We start from the raw sequence: 26250 nt of genomic DNA, 5'->3' as shown, positions 1-26250 counted from the left end.
TCAGAGAAGGTTCGCAACTTGGGCGTCCTCCTCGATCCACAGCTCACATTAGAGAAACATCTTTCAGCTGTGGCGAGGGGGACGTTTGCCCAGGTTCGCCTGGTGCACCAGTTGCGACCCTACTTGGACCGGGAGTCACTGCTCACGGTCACTCATGCCCTCATCACCTCGAGGCTTGACTACTGTAACGCTCTCTACATGGGGCTACCTTTGAAAAATGTTCGGAAACTTCAGATCGTGCAGAATGCAGCTGCGAGAGCAATCATGGGCTTTCCCAATATGCCCATGTTACACCAACATTCCGCAATCTGCATTGGTTGCCGATCAGTTTCCGGTCACAATTCAAAGTGTTGGTTATGACCTATAAAGCCCTTCATGGCACCGGACCAGGTTACCTCAGGGACCACCTTCTGCTGCACGAATCCCAGCGACCAGTTAGGTCCCACAGAGTGGATCTTCTCCGGGTCCCGTCAACTAAGCAATGTCGCCTGGCGGGACCCAGGGGAAGAGCCTTCTCTGTGGCGGCCCCGGCCCTCTGGAACCAACTCCCCCCAGAGATTAGAACTGCCCCCACCCTCCTTGCCTTTCGTAAACAACTTAAAACCCACCTCTGCCGCCAGGCATGGGGGAATTGAGATCCTCTTTCCCCCTAGGCCTTTACAATTCTATGCATGGTATGTATGTATGTATGTATGTTTGGTTTTTATATTAATTGATTTTTAATCATCAATACCAAATTACTATTGTACACTGTTTTATTGTCGCTGTTAGCCGCCCCGAGTCTCTGGAGAGGGGCGGCATACAAATCCAATAAATAAATAAATAAATAACGAAAACATGATGGGCGACTATATTTGGGGATTGATTCGTGAAACTGATTTGCACTATAGTCGTAAATCTCGGAAAACCGCACACTTCTGAACAGTTTTTGGTAATCTGTGTAAATTTGCAATGCATATAGTGTTTTTAGTCTGACTGTATAAATGAGAAGATGCAAAATCGTCTGTTTCTAAAGTAAAATGCATAATTTTTGTTGCCGTGGTCACAAAAGCAAAGTTTTTGATTAATGTAAGGAATTTTTAATTTGATGTAGACATAAGCAATTGGAATATAACATTGAAAATCTGGGAACAAAATTTGTGTTACATAGTGTAATGTAACAACTGCAACGATTCACTTAACAACTGTAGCAAGAAAAGACGTAAAATGGGGCAAAATGCACCTAGCAGACGTCTCATTTAGCTGCAGAAATGTTGGGTTCTGTTTAGGGTCATAATAAGTGGAGGACTTCCAGCATAGCAAAAAGTCTAGGGGAAACAGATGTGTCAAACCGAAGTGTTTCTCTGAAAATCCTAAACATGTGGCTTGGCAGTTCCGTACTTCAGAACAAATTAAACTTTGTTTTATTTAAGGGGAGTTAGTCTGAATCTTTCTCATGGCCCCTCAGCCTCTGGACTGAGATGACCCTTGGAAATTGCTCTTGTGTTGTCTGCCCCATCAACATGGGCCTGTTAAGATATTCCAGCATGCTGCCTACAGCTGCACATGTGCTCTGATTTCATTTCATTCAATCAAACTAGATTTCATTGAGGTTCACATTATGGTTGTGTTTGACCTCGGGGAGGGGTGTGTGACTATGGTGGGCGTGGCCTGCTCAATGTCACTCATATCGAGAAGGGGCACCTGTGGTGGCCAAGTGCTAAGACTGGACTTCCCTCAAACCCTCCCTCGCTCTCATTATAACCTCCCTCCCTCCCCTCCCTTTCCTTCCTTTTCCTTCCTCCCTCCCTTCCTTCCTTTCCTTTTCTTTCCTTCCTTTCCTTCCCTCCTCTTCCTCTTCCCCTTCTTTCCTTTCTTTTCTTTTCTTTTCCTTTCCTTTATTTTCTTTTCATTTTCTTCCATTCCCTTCTTTTTCCTTTCCTTCTCTTCCCATCCCTTCCCTTCTTTTCTTTTCCCTTCCCTTCTTTTCTTTTCCTTCTTTTTCCTTCCTTCCTCTCTTCCCATTTTTTTTCCTGTTTTCCTTTCTCCTTTGCTGTCCTTTCTTGCATACTTAAATTTCTTCTTCTGTTTTGATTTTAGTTTGTTTTGCTAGCCCTCTGCCAGCAAAAATGGAGCTGACAGGGGAGCCATTTGTGGGCCCCTGCGCCCCGTTTTCAGCCATGATAGCCCACCTTTTCAGCCACATCAGCCTCCTACAGCCCTCTGCCAACCAAGTAGATTTAGTAGGGGGTGGAAAAAACCCACACAATGTTGACCAGATCTTAGAAGGTTTAATTTTATCAGCAACCTCCCTGAAGAAACTGGCCGGACATAAGATTTTTTCTGTCTTCTAATCTAGATCGTTGTAGAGATCCTGGAAGGTGAATCTGTGATCACTTGGGATTTTGATATCCTCAAAGGAGACGTGGTGTTTAGCCTCTTCCATTCCAAACGAGCCCCTGAAACTGTCCGGAAGGAATCTGCCATGCCAACCCCTTTGACATCTGGGGAAAACGTACAACTCATTGGCAAGAATTGGATCCTGGGAGTGGATTACAGCCGCATGGAGACTCCCTTGGTCTGCCGTGAAGGCGAGAGCATTCAGGTGAGATGGTGTCTTACCCCCCAAAACGGTTCTGAGCCTGATCATGATGAAAAAGCAAGCTGTACTGAGCCAGCTCCCAAATATACTGTACTAGGGAGTCACCATCAGTGAACTGCTGGACAAGACGACTTGGTCTGTTGTGTGAATGTTGGATGGTTCAAGTGGGAAATTGTGGTGGATTGAGCATGTTCTTTCAGATTGTTATGTATGTTGAGACTGGTTTTTGGCGTCATACGAATTTTGTTGCATGGGTACACTGTGTATATACATACAATGGGAATAAATTATTTATTTATTTATTTATTTTTAAATATGACCAACCCTCTGTAGTTAAATAAATGTTTCCTTTATTAGGAGACCCAAAAGCCCTGGCAAAAAGTCTGTCTCTCAGCGCAGGCTAACAAATCCATCCATTCAGAAGATAAGTCCACCACACCTATTCATCTCCACTCCCTCCCTGCCTTTTATCCTGAGAGCTGGGGTGGGGCTTCACTGGCAGCGGTGGCTCTTCTGTCCCAAAGACCGGCCGATAGATTTCCACAGCGGTGGCTCTTATGTCCCAAGGACCATCCCATAGATTTCCACTGCTCTCCTCTGCCTTCTGAGCATCGTGCATCAGGCACTGGATCCAGTTGTTCCTCTTCATCAGCCACCTCCAGACCTGGGGTCTGTTGACTCTCCTTCTGAGAGCTGATGGACGGCCCAGGCTGAGTCTCTCTCTCTCTCCCTGCCAGCTCCATTCCCTCTTCCCCCTCGGAGCTCTCAGGTTGCCTTGATGCTGGCCCTGACTCCCAAGCCTCCTCCTCCTTCTCTTCTGATTTGGCTGCTGGAGGGGCAGATGGCCAACAGGCCATAACACAAGCTTTTCCTATAGGGTGCGCCAATTCTTTGGAATTTTAACATGGGCAAGTGATTCCTCAGATTCGGCGCCAGAGGGATGCATTTGATCAGTTGATTGTTAGAAGGCTTTCCACGGCACTTGGTTCATCGAGATGATCTGATCTCTGCTATTTGTAAGGTACCTAAGCACAATGAGAGCTTTGCCACTCTTAATTAACTTATTAATTAAGAAATGGATTGCAGGGCAAGTTGAAAGAGTAAAAGATAATGCAGTAGTAAGCAATTATAAATAGCATGTGAAAGGTGGGAGATCTCAGTAGTCAGTTATGGTAGGTAGGCAAGTAGGGAAGTAGGTAGATAAATATGATGGATAGGTATGTAGGTAGGTAGATACTGTAGGAAGGGAGGTTGTAGCTAGCTAGCTTAGAGATTGAGATGATGATGATGATGGTGATGATAATAATAATAATAATAATAATAATAATAATAATAATTATTATTATTATTATTATTATTATTATTATTATTATTATTATTTATTGGATTTGTATGCCACCCCTCTCCGTAGACTCGGGGCGGCTAACAACAATGATAAAAACAGCATGTGACAATCCAATAATAAAACAACTAAAAACCCTTATTATAAAACCAAACATACACACCGAAATACCATGCATAACTTGTAATGGCCTAGGGGGAAGGAATATATCAACTCCCCCATGCCTGGCGGTATAAATGAGTATTGAGTAGTTTACGAAAGACAGGGAGGGTGGGGGCAATTCTAATCTCCGGGGGGAGTTGGTTCCAGAGGGCCAGACTGCTACAGAGAAGGCTCTTCCCCTGGGGCCCGCCAAACGACATTGTTTAGTCGATGGGACCCAGAGAAGGCCAACCCTGTGGGACCTTATCGGTCGCTGGGATTTGTGTGGTAGCAGGCGGTTCCGGAGGTAGTCTGGTCCAAAGCCATGTAGGGCTTTAAAGGTCATGACCAACACTTTGAATTGTGACCGGAAACTGATCGGCAGCCAATGCAAGCCAGATAGATAGATAGATAGATAGATAGATAGATAGATAGATAGATAGATAGACAGACAGACAGACAGACAGACAGACAGACAGACAGACAGACAGACAGACAGACAGGACAAATAGCTAGATAGACAGGCAAGCAGACAGACAGACAGACAGACACAGACTGAATGAATGAATGAATAAGTGAGTAAAGGAGATGGAGGAGGAAGAGGAAGATAGATAATGATTATATAAGAGATAGCTAGCTAGATAGCTAGATAGCTAGATAGATAGATAGATAGATAGATAGATAGATAGAAAAATAGATAGATAGATAGATAGATAGATAGATAGATAGATAGATAGAAAAATAGACAGATACGACAAATGGGCAGATACGGATGGATGGATGGATAGATGATAGATAGAAATGACAAGTATGATAAATGACAGATTTAGTTGACAGAGAGAGAGGGAGACAGACAGACAGATTGATGATAGATGACATATAATAGATAAGTGATAGCTAATAGCTAGACAAGTGTTTTTCAACCAGTGTGCCGCGAGACAAGGTCAGGTGTGCCGTGAAGCTCAAAGAGAAAGAAAGCAAGAGAGAGAGAAAGCAAGAGAGAAAGAAAGCAAGAGAGAGAGAAAGCAAGAGAGAAAGAAAGCAAGAGAGAGAGAAAGCAAGAGAGAAAGAAAGCAAGAGAGAGAGAAAGCAAGAGAGAGAGAAAGCAAGAGAGAGAGAAAGCAAGAGAGAAAGAAAGCAAGAGAGAGAGAAAGCAAGAGAGAGAGAAAGCAAGAGAGAAAGAAAGCAAGAGAGAGAGAAAGCAAGAGAGAGAGAGAAAGAAAGCAAGAGAGAGAAAGAGAGAGAGAGAAAGAACTAGAGAGAAAGAAAGCAAGCAAGAGAGAGAGAAAGAACAAGAGAAAGAAAGAGAGAGAGAAAGAGAGAGAGAGATAAAAAGAGAAAGAAAGCAAGAGAGAGAGAGAAAGAGAGGGAGGGAAGGAGAGAGAGAGAAAGACATAGAGGGACGTAGGGAGGGAGAGAGAAAGAGAGCAAAAAAGAGCAAAAAAGAGGGGAAGGAAGAGAAAGAAAGAGGGATGGAGAGAGAGAGAAAGAAGGAAGGGAGAGAAAGAGGGAGGGAGAAAGAAATAGAGCGAAGGGGAGCAAGAGAGAGATTTTTTTTGTTTAAACTTTTTTTAGCCGCCCCCCCGCTCAATGTGCCCCAGGGTTTCGTAAATGTAAAAAATGTGCCGTGGCTCAAAAAAGGTTGAAAATCACTGAGCTAGACAATAGACAATAGCTACATAGCTTGCTAGATATCCATATAGATAGAACATTCCCTGGGCCATTATTACGTGGCATGAAACAAAAAAAAATCAAAATGATGAAAAATCTGAATCAAGTTTGTCCGTGTCTGAACTTAGAAAATACATGCCAGAGGTGCATACTTCCAGAAAAAATGATATCTTGTCGTTATCAGGTTGCAATTATGAGTCCCCAGATAGGTATCCAAGGAGCTCCTGGCCACAGATGATTAGAGCTCCTGAACCCCTCCAGAAGATGACCTCCTCTGTACACTAGCTCGAAAGGCTCATTTCAGTAAGAAACATGATTAGGGGATCAACTCAGTAGAATCCAAAGGGATCTTTACAGAATCACCCCAAATTTGCCTTTCGGATTTGTCTTTTACCTCCCGAAAGCTGGAGGAAAGAGGAGTATGAAAGCTAACTCGGCACAGACAAACAAACACCTTGTTTATTCCCACCTGCCTGTGTTTCTCCTCGTGCCTCTGCTTGCAGGGTTCCCATGTGACTCGCTGGCCAGGTTTTTACATCCTCCAGTGGAAAATGCACAGCCCAATTCCCTGCACGGGGACCAGCCTCTCCCGGGTCGACGACGTCTTGGCTACGCTCCAGGCCTCTAATCACAAGTGCAAGATCCTGTATTATTACGAGGTGCTTGCATCCAAGGAGTTCAGGTAGGCAGGCAAATTATTGGGGGGATCTATTTATTGTATTTTTGTAAGCTGCCCTGAGTCTGCGGAGAAGGGCTGCATAGAAATCCAACCAAATAAAATAAATACATATTTAAAAGCAGAGACTTCACCCTGCCCAACAAAAGTGTGTATAGTCAAGATGATGGTTTTTCCAGTTGCAATGGATGGCTGTGAAAGTTGGACCATGAGGGAGGCGATCCAACTGGTCAGTCCTAGAGGAGATCAGCCTTGACTGATCTTTAGAAGGCTAGCCCACAGAAAAACCTTTCTCTATGGAATTATTTCTATTATTTCTATTTCTATTATTTCTTTTTCTATTTCCATTTCTATTATTTCTATTATTTCTATTTCCATTTCTATGATTTCTATTTCTATGATTTCTGTTTCCATTTTTACTATTTCTATTTCTATTATTTCTATTTCCATTTCTATTATTTCCATATGTATTTTTCTATTTCTATTATTTCTATTTCTATTATTTCTATTTCTATTATTTCTATTTCTATTATTTCTTTTTCTATTTCCATTTCTATTATTTCTATTATTTCTATTTCCATTTCTATTTTTCTATTCCTATTATTCCTATTATTTCTATTATTTCTATTATTTCTGTTTCTATTATTTATATTTCTATTATTTCTGTTTCTATTATTTCTATTTCTATTATTTCTGTTTCTATTATTTCTATTATTTCTTTTTCTATTTACATTTCTATTATTTCTATTTCCATTTCTATTTTTCTATTCCTATTATTCCTATTATTTCTATTATTTCTATTTCTATTATTTCTGTTTCTATTATTTCTATTTCTATTATTTCTGTTTCTATTATTTCTATTTCTATTATTTCTGTTTCTATTACTGTATTTCTATTATTTCTGTTTCTATTATTTTTATTTCTATTATTTCTGTTTCTATTTCTATTATTTCAATTTCTATTATTTCTATTTCCATTTCTATTATTTTGATTTCTATTATTTCTTTTTTGATTTCTATTATTTTGATTTCTATTACTGTATTTCAATTTCTTTTCCGATTTCTATTATTTTAATTTCTGCTTCTACTATTTCAATTTCTATTATTTCAATTTCTATTACTTTTTCTATTTCTATTATTTCAATTTCTATTATTTCAATTTCTATTATTTCTTTTTCGATTTCTATTATTTCAATTTCTATTATTTCAATATTTTTATTTTTTTTGCACATTTGGCTTTTTCTATATTTTATTTTTTGTATGTTAACTCAAAAATTAGATGCTCAAAAGCACGTGAATTTTGGAATAAAATAAAACATGAAACATTCTGTTTTCATCATTTCTGTTTCTATTATTTCTATTTCTATTATTTCTTTTTCAATTTCTATTATTTCAATTTCTATTATTTCGATTTCAATTTCAATTTCTTTTTCTATTTCTATTATTTTAATTTCTGGTTCTGCTATTTCAATTTCTATTATTTCAATTTCCATTATTTTTATTTCTATTTCTATTATTTCTATTTCTATTATTTTTCGATTTCTATTATTTTTATTTCAATTTTTTAATTTTTTTTGCACATTTCGCAAAAGATACATTTTCTGTATCTTAATTCAAAAATTAAATGCTCAAAAGTACGTAAATTTTAGAATAAAATAAAACAAATGGCTAGAAGAAATATTAATATTAAAAACAGAACTAAAACCTGAACTCTTCCTATTAGGTATAACTATTCATTGAATGTTACACATTTTGACTGCTGCTAGATTGGCCTTTGTACAAAAATGGAAAACAAAGTAACCCCCACAGAAGACAAGCTCCTACACAAAATATTGTCTTGTGTGGAAATGGACAGACTCCCAATGGAACTAAAGGATAAAAATTAATCAAATACTCTGGAATTTCAGACAAATTATACTAATGGTGGGAATTTAAGAGGAATGTTGGGATTATAATATAGTGATAAATAGGAGATGTATAGATTTTCATAGTATCAAAGAAGAAAAATGGAATTAACACTGTGCATAAAATGGAAATATATTTGTAGCTATATAGCGATAAAGACCCACTGTATATTTAGGAAGAGAAATAATTTGATGGAAATATGTAAACTGGAATATCACGTCATGTCCATGTCTTTTTGATTTTTTAATGCTTGTTTTTAATTGTATTATAAATTTAAAAAACTTTTTAAAATTAGATGCAAAAAACTCTACACATTAGGAGGAAGATGTGTTCCACCCCACTGCTCTCCCACTCTTTGCCTTCCTCTCCCTCTTTTTGGGGAGAGGGCTGACAGGCGGGGGTTGCTGTTCCCAACGCTATCGGTGCACTGTGTGTGCAGCTCCATGTCTTTGATGTGCAAGCATGCACATCTGAATGAGATTTTGCTTCTGTGCATGCGAGATTTCAGTGAATTTTTTTTTTTACTGGAATCTGGAGACTCTTAACTCCCGCAAAGGCGAAATGTGATTTTTCAGCTGAGCCTGAACAGAATATCCACGGTTGACCTCTCCAGATTCCTAAGAGGTCAGTAAGGGCGTACATAAGCGCACTAGAGTGCTTTCCGTCCCCTGTCCTATAGTCTCTCCTATATCTCAGCAGGTGGGCTGATGCGGCCCACCTGCTGTCTGTGACCGGCCTGCGGAGGTTGGAAGGGAGGAAGGGAGGAAGGAAGGAGAAATGGAGGAAGGAAGGAAGGAAGGAGAAATTCTCTTTTCATGCCCTTTTGCAAAAGTCCAATAAATGCTCATTTTTAAATTGTTAATTGGTTTCATTGGCCTTTCCAAGAAATTTAAAGCAACCCCCCCCCCACACCTCTCAGGGGGGAAAAGGGGAGGAGGAGGAAGAAAAGGAATCCAAAGCTACTTTCAGGCAAAACCTCCACTGTTTTCTCAACTGACAATGTAGGTCAGTTGAAGAGAGGCACCTGAAAGGAATATTTTGAAAGAGAAGTAAAGAACTGCCCAAAAGCAGAAATAAAAGGCAGAGAAAATCAGAGACAGAAGCTTCTCTCCATCTGAAGAAGGAAGGAAGGAAGGAAGGAGGGAAGGAAGGAAGGAAGAGGTGGGCAATTAATTTATAATTATAATATATAACTATATAAATATAATATAATATAATATCTAATTATAATTTATAATTATAATATAATTAACTCAGTTCTACCCAATAATATACAGTATTGTGTAGAACTGAGTTAATTATATTAATCTGGTCCCCTAAAACCATCCCATTTTCTCATGTGGCCCCATGGCAAAATTAATTACCCACCCCTGCTCTATAACCTTCATTGTGTATTATTGTTTATTGGACAAAATAAATAAATGAATGAATGAATGAATGAATGCATGCATGCATGCATGAATAAATAAATAAATCACAGCCACTGAACACTCCTGTCTTTGCTGGGCTCTAAGAACAATGGCGTGGAGAGCCTAGGGGGTTGGAGGCAACAATGCTTGTCTGCTCTTGGCCATCTGCTCTCTGAGCAACTCTTGCAGAATTGATGCCTTCCAACAACAGACGAGATCCCTGCAGACAAATGCTGGATGTTGGGGCCTTCAGCGGAGCAGAACAGGATCAGTCAAGCGAGGGGAGGGGAGGGCCAAAGCCCTGGGGGACCATGAAGTGCCAGAGATAACGCTTTTTCCTTTCTTCCTTTGCCCTCCAGGGGCTCCATGACCAGTCTGGAGTCGTGCACGAGTGGATTTTCCCAACTCAGTGGAGCCACCACCTCCTCCGCTCGATCGCAGAGCAGTTCCTTGGTCTCCAGATAGCATTGGTCAGAAAAATGGGCAGAGCTACAAAAGGGCTGGACCAAGATGCTTTCTTCAAGGCTGCGATTCATGGTGGCTCAAGGCAGCCTTGCAGGGATGATCACAGAGGAGATTCTCCAGGGATACTGTTATCAACCAGCTTGAAATCCTTCCTTCCTTCCTCTTCTTTTTGCCTTCTTTCCTTCCTTCCTCTGTCCCTCCCTCTCCTTCCTTCCTTCCTTCCCTTTCCACCCTCCTCCCTCCCTTTCTTCCTCCCTCCCTTGCTTTTTACCTTCTTCCTTCCTTCTTTCCTCCCTCCCTCCTTTCTCTCTCTCCCCCCTAAAGACTGAAACAGCTTCTAAATCTTGAAGACTGCCCCTCTCCAGTTGTACATTATAGCCAACCTATTCATTTTTGCATGGATTTTACATCATTCGTAGGGTTAAAGGGCTCTTCCCACTCAGCACCGTTCGATCCCAAATGTAGAGCTAGCTGAGGTTGCCTTACCTATTTAGGGCTTTTAGAGCCACAAGCCAACAACACAAAACCCCTCCAGGCCCCTGGTCAGCTTCGTTCGTGCATCGGCAATGCCATTGATGTTCCAGCAAGGTACAAACAATGTGCCTGGACAGCAGAATTGAGCTGCAAAGTGCTGATGTGGGCATACACACCATTGAAAAGGCTGCTGGGTAGATTCACATTCCTGGGTAACTTCAAGCAGGAAACCTAACCAGAAACTTAAGAGACCTTTCATATTACTGTCTAATGCAGGGATTGGCAGCGTTTAAGACAATTGGATTTCAACTACCAGTATTCCCCTAGCCAGCATGGAATTCTGGAAGTTGAAATCCACAGGTCTCCAAGTTGCCAAGAATGGCACACCCCTGGACTAATGTGATGGAACTGAGAAATACCCACTTGTTTCCCTACCGTGCACTGAAACAGCTCTAACTTGAAAAGAGCGCCAGATTTTCTCTTCTCTTTTTATTTCCTCAGGTCTGTGAGCAATAATTGAAGCTGAACTTTGCCCGATGGGTTTGCTCAGGGTCGAAAACCTCTCTCTCTCTCTCTGTTTCTCTCTCTCTCTCTCTTATATATATAGTATACAGTATATATAAAGGGCTAAGCAAAGCAATATTTCATTTCTTACAAGGCACAAAAACTCCTTCACAGTGTTAAAGAAAGCAATTGTTTTAGGAAGTCAGAGCTAACACAAGTTAGGATAGGCACTTTAAGAACGTGTGAGTGTGACTGTGAGTGTGCATGCATTTTCTGAGCGTGTATGTATATATCTATAGATGCAGTATATACAGCTAGGTGGATGGAACTTAAAAATCCCTAAGTTCCATTGACGGAAACAAGAAATAAGGCTTCAGTTAATTATTTGTATCATTTTATAGGCACAACTTGATTATTTATTCGGGGGATATGCCTCCTTGTTTAAATATTAGCCTTTTTAAATTTTTTTAGCCAAAAACGAATGGAGTGGGGTTATGGTAACTTCAGCTTTATATTTCGGTGGTTGGGGTGGGGGGGGGGTTGTATAGTTTCTAATGAGATATTTTTAGATGCCTACCTGCATTATGTAGAAGAAATTGGGGCAGATTTCAGATATCTTGAATCTGTGGAGTGATTTTAAAAAAACCCTGCAATCATGAGTCCGTTGTCTTTGAGAAACTTTTGTGATGAAGAAACCTTTCAGTGGGGAAAACTTTGATTTTTGCAAGTATTACTGTATTTTTCGGAGTATAAGACACACTGGAGTATAAGCAGCACCTTAGTTTTTGGGGAGGAAAATAGGGGGGGAAATCTGCCTACTAGGTATTCATCTGGCTAGCCTCATTAGTCTGGTCAGCTTCAGCATATTATTTTATCTCCTGGCTAGGGCTTTAAAAAAACCTTGTCCGGAAAGAATAACAATGAAAGAGGTGCAAGCCAGTAAGAGCTGGGAACATCATTAGCACCTGGAAAGAAACAGTCTGAGCAAGTAGAACAATGGAAAAAACCCTGCAAACATTTAGGGCTTGGAAAACATTCTTTGCAGAGAGTAATAATGAAAAAAACATGCAAAGTAAGAGCTAGGAAGATCGTTAGCATCTAGTTAGGACTTTAAAAAAAGCTACATTCAGAGTATAAGATGCATCCAAATTTTCAGCCCTTTTAGGAAGGAAAAAGGTGAGTCCTATACTCCGAAAAATACAGTAGTTTTCCTCAAACAGGGACATTGATGGGGAAAAAATGCTATTTATCCAGAAAGAAATGTCTGAAATAATTGTACAGAGATATGAAAAGGAATCAAATGGACAGGTGAGAAACTTTTAATGAGGAATGAATGGCACCGTTTCCTTGAAAAACTTATTTTCGCTTTGCCTGCAAGGACAAGGATCAATAAGGAGGCAATTGGGACAAGATTCAGCAGGCCTCTTATTATGTTCAGAAGCTGCTTTGGAGAGAGAGTACTGGTAATCCTTGAATTAGAACAGTTTGTTTAGTGATCAAAGTGATAACGGTGGTGGAAAAAAAAGAGCTATTTGTGGTGGTTAATTTTGTCACACTTAAAACCTTTGTAGCATCTCCATAATCAACGTGTGGTCAACATTCAGACGCTGGGCACTCAGTTCATACTTATGACTGTTGCTGTGTTCCAAGGTCATGCGATCCTCTTTTGCGTTCTTCTGAGAAGAAGAGTCAACGGGGAAGCCAGATTCGCTTAACAACGCGATGACTAACTTACTCATGGCAGCGTTTTGCTTAATAACAGAGGCAAGAATTGGTCATCCAGTGGGGCAAACAAACTGTCTCGCTTAACAACAGAAATCTTGGCCTCGGTTGTGGTCGTACATTGAAGGCTGTCTGTACATAATCAAGCAGGGATCTTTTATCCGTTGCCGCTGTTACCTCCAATAAAGAGAATTGAAGAAGGAATTGCCTAACCTTGTCTTGCAAAAAAAAGAAGACTGTCCACACAAATGTAGACTGCTTTACTGGAAGTTGTACAGAATTGCACCCAACATACTCCTGTTAATATTATTATTATTATTATTATTATTATTATTAATATTATTATGGTTGATCACACTGTCATCCATATTTAGACTGAGCCTGGCATTTTTCGGTACCTATCGAGTTTTTCCCAAGGACTTGGAATACGCCAATGGTCTATTGATTGTGTTAATGTTATCACAGGGATATTACTGTTCTTATGATTTCTTCGAGGCAACAGGAGTGAGGTGGGTGAACTTCGTGCAGAAACTGGAAAGTCAATAAAATAACTTATAATTCTCTGTGGTTTTTTTCTTTCTTCCTTCCATTGTACAAAGCACATACTCAACTTAAGTCACACAACACCCAGTCTGTATGCACTTATTTAATTCAAACACCACCAATAAACTACTTAGCAGTGAATATGCACACACCAATCTACACACAGTCTTTTTTTGCCAATCAACCAACTACTAATTAATCTTCATTAATAGTTAGTATTAGTTCAAAGAGTTTTAAAGCCAAGAAGGGCAATTAGGTTTTGATATGTTATGTAGCTTCAGAGTGTTGGCAAAATGCCTAGTGGTAGTTCTTGACAAGGCAGCAGAGAAAACAAAGGAGAGGTCTTTCAGACACTCTGATCAGATGGATTTCTCAAACCTTGTTCTCTGCAGCTTCTTAGCTGCTTCTGATGTCCTTCTGATGTCCTTAGCTGCTTCTGATGTACACAAGGGGAGTGGCCTTCTAGACCCCAGTTTTACTCCTGAGGAGACCTCCTCTGGAGTAATCCCTCAGCAAGCTGAATTGGGGGATTCTGAGAAACAGAATTCCCCAACGCCATCACTCTACTAAACAAATACTGTAATTCCCTCAACACTGTCAGACTTTTTACTAAATCTGCACTTCTATTTCTTCTAGTTTTTCTCATCATTTATCATCCTTTTCCTCCCACTTAGGACTGTATGACTGTAACTTTTTGCTTGTATCCTAAATTTTTTATTAATATTGATTGTTTCTTCATTGCTTATTTGACTCCTATGACAATCATCAAGTGTTGTACTAAATGATTCTTGACAAATGTATCTTTTTCTTTGATGTACGCTGAGAGCCTTTGCACCAAGACAAATTCTTTGTGTGTCCAATCACATTTGGCCAATAAAATTCTATTCTATTCTATTCTTAGCCAAGTATGATTGGACACACAAGGTGCATATGCTGTCTGTACATAAAAGAAAATATACATTTGTCAAAAATCATGAGGTACAACATAGGGTACAAATAATCAGTCAGGAAACAACATTAATATAAATTGTAAGGATTCCAGCAACAAGTTACAGTCATAAGTGGGAGATGAGTGATGGGAAGGATGAGAAAACTAATAATAATAGTTGTAGTGAAAATTAAGGGGAGTGCATAAGTGCACCAGCCTGCCTACCGTCCCTGTCCTAATGTTTTCCTCTTATTAGCATCAATATCAAGTATATAAATAGTGTTATATCTTTGTATATCACCAATAGGTACTTGAGAAATAAATAAAGTCTGCGGAGAGGGGCGGCATACAAATCTAAATAATAAATAAATAAATGGGTTTCATCTGCATCTGAAAGTTGCCAAAGTTTGAGAACCACTGCATGAAAGCATTACATGAATTTATTCAACATTAAAATTCTCGTTTATTCATCAAAGATACCCTAAAATTGCTATTAAAGCCTCTTTGGGGTCCAATGTTAATGGAAATAGACGTCTATGTCAGGGGTTTCCACTTTCCAACCTTGGCCACTTTAAGACTTGGGGACTTCAACTCCCGGCTGGCTGAGGAATTCTGGGAGTTGAAGTCCCCAAGTCTTAAAGTGGCCAAGGTTGGAGACCCCTGCTCTATGTAGTTGGGCTTACCACTTCCGTTGCAAACAGTTTATATGCTTATGTCACATTTTAAAAAATATGCACGATTTAGATAAACCGACTTTTGGTTTTGCGGCGAAAATGCAGGAAAGGGCGGGAGGGGGGAAACGAGCAGGGGCGCTGCTAACGAAGCAGCTCCCCCATGGATATAGGAATGTAGAGAGCCTCTCCCCCTCTTCTCTAAAAGCGTCAGTCTATATCTCTAAAACCGGAAATAGAGGCTTCTTGTCTCCTCTCTAGACTCAGCTCTATGGTCCGAAGCGGCTTCTCCAGCCCTGGGGAGAGTACGCCCTCCCTTCTTTCGTTGAGGCGACTCTATGGTCGTGGGCAGCTCACGCGGGCAGTTCGACGGCAGCGGCGGGAAGCCGAGCCGGGCCAAGCTGGGCAGCCATGGCCAAAGGTGAGCCGGGGGGTCCGGCCGGGGTCTTGAGAATATATATATATATATTGCATTTAAATAGATGCGACAGGCATAATAGGAATGATGAGAAATAGAAGTGCAGACTTAGTAAAAAGTCTGACAGTGTTGAGGGAATTATTTATTTAGCAAGAGTGATGGCATTCGGGAAAAAACTGTTCTTGTGTCTAGTTGTCTTGGTGTGCAGTGTTCTGTAGTGACGTTTTGAGGTTAGGAGTTGAAGTAGTTTGTGTCCAGGATGCGAGGGGTCAGTAAATAGTACTGCTTCCAAAAAAACCCCACCTTAATTTTGTCTTCTGGGGGATTCCACCAATTAATTTCAAAGAATTTTCCTCCCAAATTAATTTTCTATTTGATTAATTTACCAAGATAGTTATTCTTTCTCTAGCCTTTTAATTTTAAGCCATATTGCTTACTCACTTTTCTTAATCTTTTTATTCATCCCTTGCTTTTCTTATCCCCCATTTTATCGTAACTACCAGTAAATGTAAGGGACTGCTTCATCACTTGGATGCTTGCCTGCCTGCCTGCTCCATAGCTGGGTCTGTTGGCTTAGAATCTGAGAGAGGGAGAGGGTGCAAAATCCAAAAATGCAGGGAAATACACTTGCTCAAAAAAGTAAAGAGAACACTCAAATAACACATCCTAGATCTGAACGAATGAAATATTCTCATTGAATGTGCACAACAGCCTGTGAAATTGATTGTCAGTGTTGCTTCCTAAGTGGACAGTTTGATTTCACAGAAGTTTGATTTATTTGGAGTTATATTGTGTTGTTTAAGTGTTCCTTTTATTTTTTGAGCAGTGTATATATAACAATATCATATGTAAAATACAACATGCCAAAATATAACAATAACAGTAGTTAGATGGGTTAATGCAGTACAGTCTTCACCTATTGGAGAGATCAGATTGGATCAACTGAATCACAGGTAAAAATCCATCAGGTGCAGCTGTTCTCCCAACTGGCTAGGAGGCTAACGGTTGAACTGCACAGCTTTGGAATGTCTGCAGTGCCTGTTGCATGTTATTAAAATATAGAAGAACTAGAGAAAGAACAGCTTACAGCAATTGGTGTATATGTACAATGTACAGTATATATGTACAGATGTGTGCGTATAGGTATAAATCTATATATATTTAAGTGCGTGTATATGTGCATGTATGTGCCTATGTATATCTATTTCTATGTACAGTATATGCAGATAGATAGATAGATGATAGATAGATTGATAAATAGATAGATAGATGGATAGATGATTGATTGATAGATTGATACATTGATTGATTGATTGATAGGTAGGTAGGTAGATAGATAGATTTATTTATTTATTTATTTCAGTTTTTAACGCAGCCCTTCTCCTTAGACTCAGGGCGGCTTGCAACAGGTTAGCAACAGCACTTTTTAACAGAGCTAGCATATTGCCCCCACAATCCGGGTCCTCATTTTACCCACCTCGGAAGGATGGAAGGCTGAATCAACCTTGAGCCAGTGATGAGAGAGAGAGAGAGAGAGAAAGATAGATAGACAGACATTACATTTAGCTATAGATATATGTAGAGATATGTCTGTGTCTGTGTATATGTATGCTTTTATATGCTTTTTATATTATATTTTGTCCACTGTTTTGAGTTCTGTTTAACTATAGCACTTTACCTTCAGGTTTCTTCTGTCATAATTTTAAAATCTCTATACTGGAAGCCTACTCAGAATGAAGGGAAAAATTTAGTGTTGGGAATACTAATTGGTGACTCACTGCTCTTTTATTCCAACCCTCCTCCCCTACACCCTCTCCCTTCCCAGTGTGGCAGCATCCTTATCTGAACATCTTCAAACATTTTAAAGTAGAAGAATGGAAAAGATCTACCAAGGATGGGGACGTGACAACCTTTATGGTAAGGCCAAATCCTCTGACATTTCTCTCAGGAGCTTCAACATAAATTGCATTCGCTCAGTTTCCTATGGTATTCTGTCATTTGCTTACTCTGACACCTGAACCTAGATTATGGGAGAGAACATGGTTTAGGGTTGCCTTAACTTCACCAGAATTACATACAGCGGTACGACCAGGTTTGTAAGTAGAAAGGTTCGTAAGAAGCAATTTTTCCCATAGGAATCAATGTAAAAGTGAATAATGTGTGCAATCCAAAAAACTTACCCCTTTTGCCTTATTACTGCCGGCATTCGGATCCTTGTTCTGGGGCGGGTGGAGGGGGGGGGAAGACAGTGGAGGCTGCCCAGAGGGAGCCTCTTGGGTGGATTGACATGCGCGGGAAGCTGCCTGGAGGCTTGTCAGCCGGCGCGGCTTCCACCCTCCTTGAAAGTTTTTGGCAACGGTGGCAAAGGAGAATCCCGGCATTTCAGCTTCAGACGAGGGTCCCTGGCTCCGTGCCTGGCACTTGCTTCCTCCGGGGGAGTCCCTTCAGGGCTCCCTTGTGGTCATAAATAGGAGGAACAAAGGGGAAAAAATTTGAAGCCCCCCCTCCAAAAAACAGATACCATGCGAAGCCGCGCAGAACATTTCCCACCTGGGCTAAGTTTCCCCTCGCCTTTGAAAGAGAATTTTTCAAACACCCCCAAAACGTGCCCATGTTCCCTTTTCTGCGCTCAGTCCACTTGTGTTTCTTTTTTAAGTGGCTGGAAAGCGGTGGGGGGTATTTGAGGAGGGGGCTCGAGATGCTAAGCTCCCGGTTGGGACCAGTGGGTGTCAGTATCCATCCATGCCAGCTCCTAAAAGTCCCCGAAACGTTTCTTTTAAACTTTTGGCAGCATCCTGACTGATTCCTCACTGGGGAAGCCAAGGCAGCCCCTTCAGTTAAGGGCGGGCAAAAGACGCCCAGGGCCCCTTCGGCTCTCGCTCGCCTGCATTTCAGGAGGCCGTATCATTCGTCCGCAGGTCCCTCGGAGCAGGCAGGGAGAGCCTGGCTTGTCTGCCCACTTTCCACATTGTCCCATGCCAAAATTTAAACTTTTTCCTCTCCGTTCTCTAGCAGGCCTCTAGATAGATGGATGGATGGATTTTGGCGCCAGACGATACAAGCTATATCCTTTGTCCCTATCGCAGGTGAAAGTTTCCCCAGGACAGGAGAAAGTCTTTGGAGGAGAGGGGAGGGATGGGACAGTGGGATGAGGAGGACAGAATGGGAGACACTCACCTGCAGGCGTGCATGGGGGGAGAGTTTGTGAGGCGTTTGTGAGGCAAAGTTACAGAAGAGCCGGTGGGCTCTGCTCAAGGCAGCCAGGAACAAAGCTATGGCGGGTGGCGGCCCGGCTTCGGGGTTTTTGAGGGGAAGCTCAGAGAAGCAGGGAGCCGCCGACTCGGCTTAGGGGTGCCAAGGAGGGGCAACTCCGGACCCTGAGCCGGATATCCCCTCAAAGCGCTTCGTCGCCCGTTGGGCAAGAGAGAGGAGAGACAAGTGTGGCTGGCCGGCTTTGGAGGGTCCTGGTGGGCAGCAGTTGCAATTCAACCAGCTCATGGGCAGGAGGGGCGAGGAGGACTCGGAGCAGTTTCTCCTGGATGGAGAAGCTGTGCAGGCTCACTGGGGCTGCCAAGGATCAAGCGGAGGGAGGCGAAGCGGTGGCCAGATTAGGACTCCGGGCTGCAGCTTCAACTGACCGCCGCTTCTTTGGCCGGGGAGAGAAAGGGCAGCGCGTGGCTGTCCTTACGGGCTCAGGAGGAGGGGGAGGGGGAGGAAAGGGGGCATCTCGCCCAGCTGCTCCGTCCCCGCTTCGTCATCTTCCACCGGCTGGCATATGACCGGCTTCCTAACTCTTTGGCCGAAAGCGGGCGGACAAGCCGGGCTCTCCCTGCCCGCTCGGAGGGACCTTTGGATAAGTGACGCGGCTTCCTGAAATGCAGGCGAGTGAAAGCCGAAGGGGACCCGGACGTCTTTTGCCCGCCCTTAACAGAAGGGGCTGCCTTGGCTTCCCCAGCAAGGAATTGGCCGCGATGCTGTCAAAAGTTTTAAAGAAAAGTTTCAGGGACTTTTAGGATGGATGCCATGAATGGATACTGACACCCATTGTTCAAACAGGGAGGAGGAGGGTCTGTCTTCCCACTAGTGTCCTGAGCCCCCTCCTCAAATCCTTCCCACTGCTTTCCAGCTGCTAGAAAGCAAAGGGAAAATCCCGGGCGCTTCAGCCAGCAACAGTCAATATGGGCAGTCCAGAGGCGGGGAATCCCGGCGGGGGCGACAAACAAATGGAAAATCCCGGCGATGGCAGTCAGAAGGCAGGGGAATCCCTGCGGCAGTAAGAGAGCGCAGGCGCAGTAAGAGCGCGGGGAGGGGTGCGCAACAGGTAGAGTGCTGTACTGCAGGCCACTGAAGCTGACTTTAGATCTGTAGGTCAGCGGTTCAAATCTCATCACCCGCTCAAGGTTGACTCAGCCTTCCGTCCTTCCAAGGTGGGTAAAATGAGGAGCCGGATTATGGGGGCAATATGCTGGCTCTGTTAAAAAGTGCTGTTGCTAACATGTTGTAAGCCGCCCTGTGTCTAAGGAGGAGGGCGGCATAAAAATTGAATAAATAATTAAATAAATAAGAGAGCACACACACGGGCTCGGGTTCGTAAGGTGAAAATGATTCTTAAGACGAGGCAAACAAATCTTAAACACCGGGTTCATATCTTGAAAAGTTCGTCAGTAGAGGCGTTCGTAAGTAGAGGTACCACTGTATAAGGCAAAGGTTCCTCTGCACATAAGTGCTAGCTGTTCCTGACTCTAGGGTGCAGGATATTCATCTCCATTTCTAAGCCGAATAGCCAGCGCAGTCTGGAGTAGTCTCCAGGGTCATGTGACCGGCTAGGTTGGCAGAAGCTGAGACAAACAACGGGAGCTCCTTCTCCTTCCCTGTGCGAAGCCAAATGTTAAAGCCTGCTTGTTCTCTCCATTCAGGACAAGACTTTGAAAGGGACAGTGTATTGCATTAGCGGGGCTGTTCCGGCCAGCAACTACCTCCAGCTTCCCAAAACTGGCACCCAGTCCTTGGGCCTCACTGGTCGCTATATCTACATCCTTTTCAAACCTGCACCAGGCAAATATTTTGTGGTGCATCTGGATGTTGCCACTGAGGTGAGTGTTGAGTTTCTTTCTTTCTTTCTCTATTCATTCATTCATTTATTTAGATTTCTATGCCTCCCTTCTCGAGGCGATTCAGGCCGGCGTACAACATTAAATATAACAATGTATACAAAATCTAATAACTATAAAATATGAAAATTTACTAAAACATTTTAAAAGACCCCATGTACACTCACACACATTCATCTAATCCAATCATATCTCGTATCAGCTGGAGACAGTCTTATCACGGCCCCCATGGCTGCCAACAAAGGTAGGTTTTTAAAGCTTTACGAAAGACTAAGTGGGAGTGGGTGGTATGTATCTCTGGAGGGACGTACCTGGCTCCACGATAGTCATGGTACAATAATAACATAAATTAAATTGCTCTTGAAAGCATAGAAACATAGAAGATTGATGGCAGAAAAAAGACCTCATGGTCCATCTAGTCTGCCCTTATACTATTTCCTGTATTTTATCTTAGGATGGATACATGTTTATCCCAGACATGTTTAAATTCAGTTCCTGTGGATTTACCAATCATGTCTGCTGGAAGTTTGTTCCAAGGATCTACTACTCTTTCAGTAAAATAATACTTTCTCATATTGCTTTTGATCTTTCCCCCAACTAACCTCAGATTGTGTCCCCTTGTTCTTGTGTTCACTTTCCTATTAAAAACACTTCCCTCCTGAACTGCATTGCAGTTGTCTAGTGATACCTTCCTAATAAAATATTTATTGACTATTTCTTACCATTGTTTCTTCCCCAGCTTTCTAAGAAGCTGTCCTAAAGAAGCAAACACTATAGCCACTTGAAACAAAAACACAAATTTTTAAAAAGACTAATAACATTTTTAGGATCCTTCCTCCAGCCCAATAGATGTGGAATGAGAGAATAATGAACACAGATAAGGAGCCTAGACATTTGCCACCTGTCTTTCTAACTTTTTTTTATTGAGTAGTTCTTGCCTTTTAGGAATTCTGATACAATCTGTTTGGTATTTACAAGTTGTTGATACCAGATTGCAGATTTGTTTTCCTGAACACTACAGCTGTTACTTTTCTTGAGTGTTACTTTTGAATTACTTGCTTTCTAAGACATAATAGAAGTACTGGATTAATCTCTACTCGCCCAAATCAAGAGAATCTGGTAGCACCTTATCAGACTAACAGATTTTATTAATTTAGAACATTTGTACAGCTGCCAATCTTACTAACAAACTCTGGGCAGGTCTCAACCCAAAATTAAAACAACCTATGGTATTTTTTATTATTTTATTTTAAATAATAATAAATTTATTTATTTTTGTAAAAAGTAATAAACATTTTAAAATAGTCTTATTTTACTATTATCTGTTAATCTGAGAAAATGCTACTAGATTCCTTATTTTTTCCGGATTCGTTTGTAGACTATATTTTAGTCTCTGCACTTGTGCACTTAAGGTGTGGTCAGAAGTAGGAAGGGAAAGATTTTTCTGCATTCTCCATCAAAATACAAAGTGTTTTGCTTGGCATCCTGACCTTGTTTTGGGTTTAACTTTAGATACAGAGATAATGTCTTTTTTGGAGTACAAGACACACCTTTTCCCCCCTAAAAGAGGGTGAAAATTTGGATGTGTCTTATACACCGAATGTAGCCCTGCCCAGCCTCTCAAACGGAGGTTTCAGAGGCTGAAAAAAACCTCACAATCAGCTTTTTTCTTATTTTCCTCCCCCAAAACGTAGGTGCGTATTCTCTGGTTCATCTTACAGTCTGAAAAATGCCGTATGTACAATGCCTAGGTCTGGCAGAAAACAGAATAAGTTATGCCAGTGGAGAACACTCTAAAATTAAAAGCAGCGTAAGAGTGGATTTATTTTCTGGCTAAAATCACACATAATCTATACAGTATAAATAACAATATTCAGCTTTGGTTATCTTTTGTGGACTGTCTTATCAGCTCCAAAATATTTATTGCTCCCAGAATGATAATTCTGTCTCTATAAACCGGCTCTGTTTCTTTTCATTTCTAGGACAGCCAAGTGGTCCGCATTTCATTTTCTAACCTCTTTAAAGAATTCAAGTCCACAGTTACATGGTTGCAGTTCCCATATATTTGTGGGGCAGCCCATGGGTCAGTCTATGAAAGGACAGCCAAGACTTCTAAACGAGGTAAAATGCATTTGATTTTATCCCCAGGACTTGGATCTAATTTTCCTGAGAATTGACTTGAGGGTTTAGCATTGTGATTTTTTTCTAACAAGACAATTCAGCTCTGAAGAAGAGAGATTAGCAACAATCAATGATTGCTGTATTTTGGCAATTGAAATGCCTTTGAGTCAGGCTGTTCATCAACTTAATAATTGTTCTTGTACTCTGAATATTTTAACACTGTAGAGTTTTTGGGGAGGGGAGAATGGATATGCCAGTGCAGCCTATCTTAAGAGCAGACAGGTCGGGAAAGAATGTTTTCAGGAACAGAAGCTAAAAATGGATGTCTGTAGAGATTCTCAGCCATCCAGGTCATGGTTATCACAACAGTGTCTTTTCAGGAGGCAAGTGGACTTTCTTGTTTTTCTTTTTTGAAGATGTTCCGCTTCTCATCCAAGAAGCTTCTTTATTCTCCACTATCCTGCAACTTAATACCACCCCCTTGACATGCTTGTATGCATATTAACAATATTTATTCCCCACTATCCTGTCAGAGCTGAAGAAGCTTCTTGGATGAGAAATGAAATGTCTTCAAAAACTAAAAACGGATGCCTTTTCTCGGCTTACCTGATACTTTATATTTGAGACGAGAGCCAAATTAGGAATTCCTTGTCTGCGTGTCAATACTTCTCCTTCCTTGTCTAAAAGAAATGTTTGGATATCAGAGATGAGGCACTTGTGTGTGAGGTTGGGGAGTTTGACAAGTGTGTCAAATGTCTGTAGAAATTGAGAACTGGCATGTTTGGGTCCTTCAGATCTGGTGGGCCTCGCCCCCAGCAACGTGCGCTGGACTTGCTTAATCTTGGATCTCCGCCACATTCTTGGCCTCTACCTGAACAGAACCTACAGCCATCTGAAAAGTGTCAAGCTGTGCTCCAATCTGTTGGTGAAAAACCTCTTCACAAGCAATTTGCTCTTTGATCCAGGTGAGAGCTTTTGAAGAGTAGATGCAGGGATAGCTGTCCTTTTTGACCGTTTGGATATAGGTAGCTATTCAAAGTCACAAAGCCACTGAATCAAGTGACTTAGGACTGTTTTTCATAATTATGACCATTGCAGCATCTCAGTGAACAAAATTCAGATGTTTGGCAACTGGTTCATATTTAGGATGGTTGCAGTATTCCGGGGTGATGGTGGTGTGGTGGTGTCACATGATTTCCCTTTTGCGACCTTCTGAACCAACAAAGTCAATAGGGAAGCCAGATTCACTTCACAGCTGGATTATTAAGTTAACAATTGCAGTGATTCCTTTAAAAATGGTGGCAGGGAAAATTGTCAAATGGGGCAAAAAAAAGGAATCTGTTCCTTCTACTGTAACACCAGTTAAAGGGAAAACACAAAGGAAGCTGCTTGTTTCTCCCATGGCCACTTCTACGTGGCATGCTCCAGAGTCAGTTCACATGGCAGCATGGTCATCCTCCAGCCGGAGCTCAAAACCAGGAATGTTGTTTACAGGGAGGTCCTGAGCAATTTATCTGAGGGATGAATTGGAAGTCTATGCTATGCAAATAATGCCTTCATCTATAACAGAAACATAACTTACTATCTCTAACATACAGTCCCTTTTTAAACTACTTATTCATTTTCAAGCTTTAAGTGTCAATTTATCAAGCCCCGTCACATGGTTTCATAGCGAAGCATGGGTATGAGCTAGTTATATATAAATTTCCATTTTCCTACAAGGTATAATGTATTTCCTGGGTACTGTCTCAGGTTTTTTTTCCTCATGGAAGCATTGGCTTCTCTGGGGGGGGGGGGGGGGATCAAAAAGAGGCAAGTGATACTGCAACTTAATACCACCCCCTTGACATGCTTGTATGCATATTAACAATATTTATATGAAAAGGGGGAGAACTTGCATCGTGATATCAAACAGGCTCTTCAATATTTGTGGATAATTTCAATTAAGAACAATCACATCTCTCTCATCCTTTTTTTATTTTTTCTTCTAGCACTGACTTCTTCTGAGACTCACCAGACCAAGATGGCATTGCATGGTTTCTCTCCCATGCCTCGGGAAATGGCATTTCCTGTACCCAAAGGAGAACTGTGGCACAATCTCTATGATTACATTCAGTAAGCTTGGATAAATTTCATTTTCTTAGGCCTCTAATTGCTTTGCCTTTGTAGTTTTGGGGGACTTTCTGCTTTTCATAATATTGCTCAGCCTGAAAGAGAGAGGTATGAGGGATACTGTATGTTGTGATTTGGAGGTGGGTGGGGATGGCTTTGTCAGAGTAGATGTTCCACAACAAGGGTGTGCCTAATGACAATTCCTGCTTTGAGCCCCCCAAATCCACATATTGTATTATTCTCTGAGCCAAAATGTTTATTGCAGATTGCAGGATCAAATTTGCCCGGTCAAATTTAATTAACCCTTATCCTTACCACCCTGCTGATTGATAGAGGCTGAAATGCTGGACAAAAAAAATCTTTCTTATGCAGTATCCTTTTTCTAATCTTTTTCTTCAGGTTCCCTTCTGATGGCTCCAAAATGCCATATGATTCTATTCAGAAAAGCACTTTGAATTCTTATGCTGGTGAGTAAATTCAGGAGACTGAAAAACAGAAATAATGCACAGAAAGCTTTCTGAATTACCACCCCTCTTACAGAATAAACCAAGAATATGTCAATATATAACTCCATTTATTCATGTATTGATTTATTAGTCTAATGCAGCGTTTCCCAACCGGTGTGCCGCGGCACACTAGTGTGCCGCGAGACATGGTCAGGTGTGCCGCGAAGCTCCTAGGGAAGCTCCAGCTGGGCGGGGCGCTACCGGTGCCAGTGCCTCCTACCTGGAGCTCCCACTCGCAGCTGTTCCCCGGCTACTGCCCGATGCCGCTGTTTCCGGCGCTCTCCTGCTGGGCCCCAAAGAAGGAAGGCGGGAAAAACGCGCGAAGAATGAAGCTCTCCTTTTCCCCGCCTTCCTTCTTTGGGGCCCAGCAGGAGAGCGCCGGAAACAGCGGCATCAGGCAGTAGCCGGGGACAGCTGTGAGTGGGAGCTCCAGGTCGGAGGCACTGGCAGCGCCCCGCCCAGCTGGAGCTTTCCTGGCATTGGCGGCAAGTGTCCTTTGGGGCCCGGCGGGAGGGCACTGGCGGTGGGAGGGGAGGGTGCCGGCTGCAGCGGCCCCAGGCAATCGCGGGGAGATGGCGGCGGCGAGAGGGAGCTCCAGGGTGGAGGCACCGATGGTGGCGATTGGACGTGCTGCTGGAGACGTACATCCTGGCGCTGCGGGGCTGGCACTGGCTCGCTGGCTAGGCCGGAGGTGCCAGCCCCACGCCCATGCCCAGCGCAGCACCAGCACATATGGCGTCCAGCAGCATGTCCAGCTGCCGCCGTCAGGGCTCCCGGTCGAAGTCAGCTGCTCTGCTGCCACCCTTGGCTACTGCCTGATGCCGCTGTTGTCGGCGTGGTAGAAAGAGAGAGAGAGACAGAGAGAGAGAGAAAGAAAGAGATAGCAAGAGAGTGAGAGAGAGAGAAAGAGAGATATAGCAAGCGAGACAGAGAGAGAGAGAGAGAGATATC

At 42.1% G+C, this 26250-nt stretch overlaps 2 protein-coding genes across 6 annotated transcripts in view; both read left to right on the top strand.

Annotated features, from left to right (window-relative positions):
• LOC139155664 (SEC14-like protein 5) overlaps positions 1-10189 on the top strand; it is a gene marked incomplete at its 5' end in the record, with an annotated part of 67439 nt that extends 57250 nt beyond the window's left edge. The window contains 3 exon segments of the mRNA XM_070730904.1: positions 2339-2584; positions 6239-6417; positions 10084-10189. Of these exon segments, the coding sequence (XP_070587005.1) occupies positions 2339-2584; positions 6239-6417; positions 10084-10189 (531 nt within the window).
• A 5177-nt stretch (positions 10190-15366) lies between these two features.
• LOC139155661 (WD repeat-containing protein 90-like) overlaps positions 15367-26250 on the top strand; it is an 82305-nt gene continuing 71421 nt past the window's right edge. For 4 of the 5 annotated variants that reach the window (XM_070730897.1, XM_070730895.1, XM_070730893.1 and 1 more), the window contains exons 1-7: positions 15373-15452; positions 17275-17366; positions 20366-20542; positions 22543-22681; positions 23476-23646; positions 24673-24796; positions 25193-25260. In XM_070730897.1, coding sequence (XP_070586998.1) covers positions 15443-15452; positions 17275-17366; positions 20366-20542; positions 22543-22681; positions 23476-23646; positions 24673-24796; positions 25193-25260 — 781 coding nt within the window. In that variant the 5' untranslated portion in view covers positions 15373-15442. Of the gene's footprint in view, positions 15453-17274; positions 17367-20365; positions 20543-22542; positions 22682-23475; positions 23647-24672; positions 24797-25192; positions 25261-26250 lie in introns of all 5 variants that reach the window. The other variant, XM_070730894.1, reaches the window with a different exon arrangement.

This window comes from Erythrolamprus reginae, unplaced genomic scaffold (genome assembly GCF_031021105.1).
Source record: "Erythrolamprus reginae isolate rEryReg1 unplaced genomic scaffold, rEryReg1.hap1 H_40, whole genome shotgun sequence".
NCBI lineage: Eukaryota > Metazoa > Chordata > Lepidosauria > Squamata > Dipsadidae > Erythrolamprus > Erythrolamprus reginae.
This window is presented reverse-complemented; position numbering and strand designations above follow the sequence as displayed.